The 5,563-nt window shown below is 37.2% G+C and overlaps 1 protein-coding gene across 1 annotated transcript in view; it reads left to right on the top strand.

The window, feature by feature from the left end:
• Nucleotides 1–1,801: 1,801 nt before the first annotated feature.
• The window catches only part of LOC104166489 (chromosome unknown open reading frame, human C4orf47), a gene marked incomplete at its 5' end in the record, with an annotated part of 4,976 nt that continues 1,214 nt past the window's right edge, over nucleotides 1,802–5,563 (top strand). The window contains 2 exons of the mRNA XM_009706433.1: nucleotides 1,802–1,981; nucleotides 3,980–4,152. Coding sequence (XP_009704735.1) covers nucleotides 1,802–1,981; nucleotides 3,980–4,152 — 353 coding nt within the window. The remainder of the gene's footprint in view (nucleotides 1,982–3,979; nucleotides 4,153–5,563) is intronic.

Genomic DNA, 5,563 nt, shown 5'->3' on the forward strand with positions numbered 1-5,563 from the left:
TTTAACCAGGCCAATCTTTTTCCCTGACAGCTTGTCTTTCTATACATGGGGATCACCTGTTCCTCAATATTTAGCAATTCCTTTTTAAAGCATATCCAGCCTTCCTGGACTTCTTTCCCCTTCAGGACTGTCTCCCAGGGGACTCTGGCAATCAATCTCCTGAACAGGCTAAAGTCTGCCTGCTGGAAGTCCAAGGTGGAAGTTCTCTAGTGGCCCTCCTTACTTCACCCACTATTGAAAACTCTAACATTTCGTGGTCACTATACCCAAGATACCACTGACCATCACATCACCCACTATTCCCTCTCTGTTCACAAACAACAGGTCTAGCAGGGCATCTCCTCTAGTTGGCACATTTACCAGTTGTGTTAGGAAGTTCTTTTCCATACCCTCTAGGAACCTCCTAGACTGCTTCCTCTCTGCTGCGTTGTATTTCCAGCAGATATCTGGTAAGTTGAAGTCGCCCACAAGTACAAGGGCTGGCAACCGTGAGACTTCTGACAGCCTCTTGTAGAATGCATCATCTGCCTGTTCATCCTGGTTGGGTGGTCTATAACACACTCCCACTGTAATGTCCGCCCTGCTGACCTTCCCCCTGATCTTTACCCATAGGCACTCAACCTTGTCATCTTCATCTTCATCATCATCATCATCATCATCAATTTCAGTATACAGTGTTTCCTTTAGCCTGAAATCACTAGTGTTTATTTACAAAGTGGAGGAAGGAAAACAAATTAATTAATGACCATCCTGTATAAAAAAGATTTAGGTATTGTTCATTTATTATTTTTTCATTGAGACATCTGGCAGTATCCCACACGAGTTCTACCATTCAGGATTTGACCTTAATTTTTTATTTGGAGATCTGAAGCTACAATGCAATAATGACCAAACAACGCTGACAGCAAGAACAATAATACTTCTATGTCGTTGTTAGACTCATTATCCTAGATGCTATATAAAAAGCCCTGTTCCTTTCTTCATGGAAGTGCATAAATTTAAGAAAACTCATATATTTGATTGCACTGATTTTAGTTATCCTGTATATTTTCATCATATGTAGTGAAAAATGGCAGCAGGAGGACATTTTTTGGTTTAGAGTAAGAACCAGTTTAGAAGAAACAATTCAGCTTCCTGCAGTTGAGACAAATTCAGAGTCAAAACTAAGCATTCAGTGCAGAAAATGAGAACAGAGAAAAGAGGGAGGTGGGATTATTTCCACTGGATAGAAAAAAAGGAATTTGCCCTGAGACATTAGCATGAATTACCAGGTGATACTGTATTACTGATAGTACATTTTATGCTTGTCTTTCAATTTTTTGTAACGTTTTAACCTGTTTTATTTTAAAATGGAATCTGGGAAGAATAGTCAACATCTCCGATGGTACAAAGAACCAACTCCTAGAGAAGCTCAGCTTAGTAAGGTGCTCAGAATCTGGGAAACATAGTGGCCAGGGTTCAGAAGTGTGAGCAGCTGGGATGCATACAGGCAGAATTTTCAAGCATGTATGTATGCCCAAGATACAGGTATACAATACTGTTAGACACATCTTAAATGCACAGTGCTTTTCCTGACATTTTCCTACTGTAATTTCATAGTGATTGTTGTGCTTCCTGGTCAATGAATCTATGTTCCATTATATGTGGTGGGTACATAAAATACCTCTATCATCAAACAAGAGCAAAGAAAATTAGAGTGAATATTCTCCAAGGCTAAACTTAAATGCTTTCCACTTTTCTCTTAGGATAACATACAGAAAAAATCCTCAAGATTGTTTCTTTCAAACTATTTGTTTTACAGAAAGCGCGAGAGGAACATAAACGGTTGTTTAAAGGAGGGCCTTTCAAGTTAAATCTACATCCCCAGGAGTATTTTGACATGAATCCCTATTTTAATGACAAACCTTTGCCACCCGTGAAGAAACCACCTCCAAAGAAGCCAATTGCACCAGCTTTCAAACCCAGTTCTCCTGCTAAAAAGGTTAGTTTGTCTTATAGCTACTGGAGACAAAAGATAAATATTCAGATATTTCCTGTTAAAAGCTTTGCTTGCAGTACATAAGATAGAAATAAATATTTGGGTTTGCTATTAATTTCTTATTTTTCTTGCAAAAGATCTTATCCCATTTACTCTGTTTTCAATTTACAAAACAATGAAATCTTGTTTGACCCAACAACAACTGCTAACCAGTTTCAAGTAAGCTAAAAAGCGTTTCTCTGAAATCAGCATAGTGCTGTTAACATACAATTAATTGACTACACACACCACAAAAAGATACAAAGCAGAAGGGTACACAATAAATGACAGTCAGACTAGGTTACTGTAGCAAAATGAAATGCTCTCCTATTTTGGACTCTGTTAGTCATTTGTATCATTTTTGAACCTGCTAATTATTCTCAGCCTATATAGACAAACATCTAAAAGATGATTCCTAGAAGCGTCATGGGAATGGATAGCTGGAAGGAGCAGAAAAACTCAGGTTAATCCCTCTGCTCAAGGAAAGGCTGCAGAACAAACTCAGGAGTTATCTGTTGCTTGTCCATCAGCAGACAGAAATTTGGAATCTGCTTTAGGATTTGCCAACTCTTCATTAGTTAGGAGAAAAGGAGGAAAATGATGGGAATAAATATACATGGAAGGGCATAGAGTGCATAAGAAATAAAGCCTGGAGTCAGTATGAAGGATATACAGGAACATAGTTCATGAGTTCTGGTTGCTTAGTGCCATTATTTCTTGAAATCTAAATGGATGTTTTTCCATTCTGTAAAGCATTCCATCTTGAGATGTTTTTTTGAGATGAGATACTAAATTTATGACATTTATCTTAGGCTAAACCTTAATTTCACTTTGAAATGGGTTAAAGGTGCATAAATCTCTCTCTCTCAAATGACTCCATATACGTAATACAGTAACATCCCTTAATCTGTCAGTTTTCAGCTCTTCATGTTGGAGTTCCATTGTCAGTCATTTAATACTGTGCTTTGCTAACCATGTTTTCCTATTATTATATCCTTCACCCTTGACTTATTTGACTGACATTGATTCATTTGAGGAAGATGAAGATAGCAAGGAAAATAAAACCATTCAGAAAGAGACAGCAAAAATGCTTATACACGAGTAATTGCATTGGGTGTTTGGCCTCGTAGATGAGGCAGCTGAGATCTTTCAGAATGGAAATCTGTTCAGAAATGTTAGCTGCTAGAAGGTCAGGACCTCATCTGGCTGACAATGCTGGTGCTCCTGCTCCTGGCTCCCCATCCTTCACACCATAGATGCCTTCCCCATGTATTTAAATTTTGTGTACTTCCCAAGCTACTGCATGCTTTCCCTCTCTGCTATATAAATTCTTACGGGAAAAATTGCTTTATTGTTGATTGAATTGCTTATTGCTGCACTTTTCAGGAATGCAGCCTCAGCAGACTGTGGGGTTTAGCTGTACTAGGGGATTGCAAAGAATTAATCAGGACTCTGTGTGTTTTTTAACTAAAATTTGCCACTCTTGTAGTACTACTGGACATAATGTTGCAGGAGAAGCCAATGCTGTATTCAATCCTATGTGTCAGAAAGCGTATTGATAGCAATGCCCAAGCCCTGCTGTATGTAACAATTCCTACACCAGTACTGGACATGGAGGTATACTAGTAAACCAATAATTCCCTTTTTTTCCACAACACAGCTCATTTTAGTGAGTTACATTTTTAATTTTTCTATTACATTTTAAAGATCATTTCCTCAAAATCCAGCCTTATGAAAGAACATTTAAAACTAAGAATTCATCAAAATAATGACTAAGTTTTTCCTTGAAGTTTCCACTGCAAATTGAAAGAATATTTCTTTTTTGTTTTTTTATATAATATGATGCAGTCTGCTATTCAGTATTCCTACTTGCTTTTGCATGAAAAATATTTTAATGAACTCAATTATATTGTAGATTGGCACTTCAGAAAATTTTGGTGTTTTTTTTTTTTTTTTTTTCAGTCAGGGGGCATGAAAGGAGGCACATTTGATCCTTACCCAAGCCATTCTGCTGACCCTTATGTAACTGAAAAATCTAAGGCTGTTACAACTAATAAAGAACAACAGATTTTCCATCCTCCTCCTGGACCAAAAAGCAGACCTATTACAAGCATAATAGCTTTAAATGTCACAAGGTAAGCTGCTTTGAGTTCATGCTTCATGTACGCTGTCTACCAAAAGTCATTAGCATAGCTGTTTGTTACTGTCTAAAATAATTGAATAAATGAAGGAACGAATTATTAACAAAAGGATAAGAAATGTATAAGGAATTTGGCTTTCAAAATTTATTCTTACTCTCTTCTGTAAACTCAGGTTACTTTAAAAGGCCATACGGATCATAGAGACCTTCAAAATCATTCTGTACAGATGTCAGTAAAAAATTATTATTTTTTATCCTTTTCTGACTTGATAAATGTAGAAAGACCAGGAACGTTCCTGTTAAAAACAAAATCTTGTTTTCTCTTATGTTTAGTGAATAAAATTGGCTCCCTCTGCTGGCAAACGTAGTATGAGGTAATTTAAGCCTGTGAAGCTTTTGAAACACTGGCACTCACATTGGATTCCTAACTACAAACATGTCACTGTGCAATGTTAGAAGAGATTTATAGTACACAGTGTATGTATATAAGTAGATAAGCACATAATTCTTTACTTTTTTATCTTACTAAGCTATAACCTTTATATTTAAACAAATTTATTTTCTGGGTTTGGCTCTGTTGTAATTCAAGCAGAAAATCAAGACTGTGTTCTTTAGAGTTATTTAGAGAAATCGCTTTCAAATGCAGACTTCTAAGATTGCATGCAGAACAGTTAAGCAGATTATTTTGCATACTCCATGAGTAACATGAAATATTTTAGAAATAGTTGTTTAAAATTTGAAAAACTGTCTTGGAGGAATTGGCTTCACGTTTGTGATTTGTCTTTTACATATCATATGTGAAGTCTAAGAAATACACCTCCCTTGTTGACCCATTGCTGTTCTATTTGCTTTATTTCACCATGTATCAGCATGTGCATAATCACTTTTTAAGTTGCAGGATAGTTTGAAGTTTTTATTTATACTGACAAGGCAGAACCAGAAGCCACGTATGACTCCATATTGCTTTTCGTTACTAATGGAAAGTAAGAAAGCATTGAAAGGAACTTTTTGGTACAGCAAAAAGCATGGTAACTACCAACACTGATGTAAGAAACTACAACCTCCCATCCATGCGCTAGTGTTTTTAAACTAGTAAAAGGGAAAAAGAATGTTATACTGATCTGAGTAGCCTTCTTATCAGTGTAACTGTGTCACCGTTTAAGGCTGAGCCGGCTCTTAAAACGGGCGGCAGATGCTCTCTGTTAACTCCCTCGCTCCCCCTGGGAGGGGAAAGGATGGAGGCAATGGAGACAGACTTAGGAATTTGAAATTAAAACTACTTTAATTACTAATAATGGCAATAAAAGGAAAAGTATACAAAACCAATACTGACTGTCCCGATGACGGTCAGGGATTGCAGGCCGCAGGCCGCAGCCCCCAGCAGCTGGGCAGCTGCTGCTGCCACC

Source organism: Cariama cristata, unplaced genomic scaffold, assembly GCF_000690535.1.
Source record: "Cariama cristata isolate BGI_N322 unplaced genomic scaffold, ASM69053v1 scaffold3908, whole genome shotgun sequence".
Taxonomy (NCBI): Eukaryota; Metazoa; Chordata; class Aves; order Cariamiformes; family Cariamidae; genus Cariama; species Cariama cristata.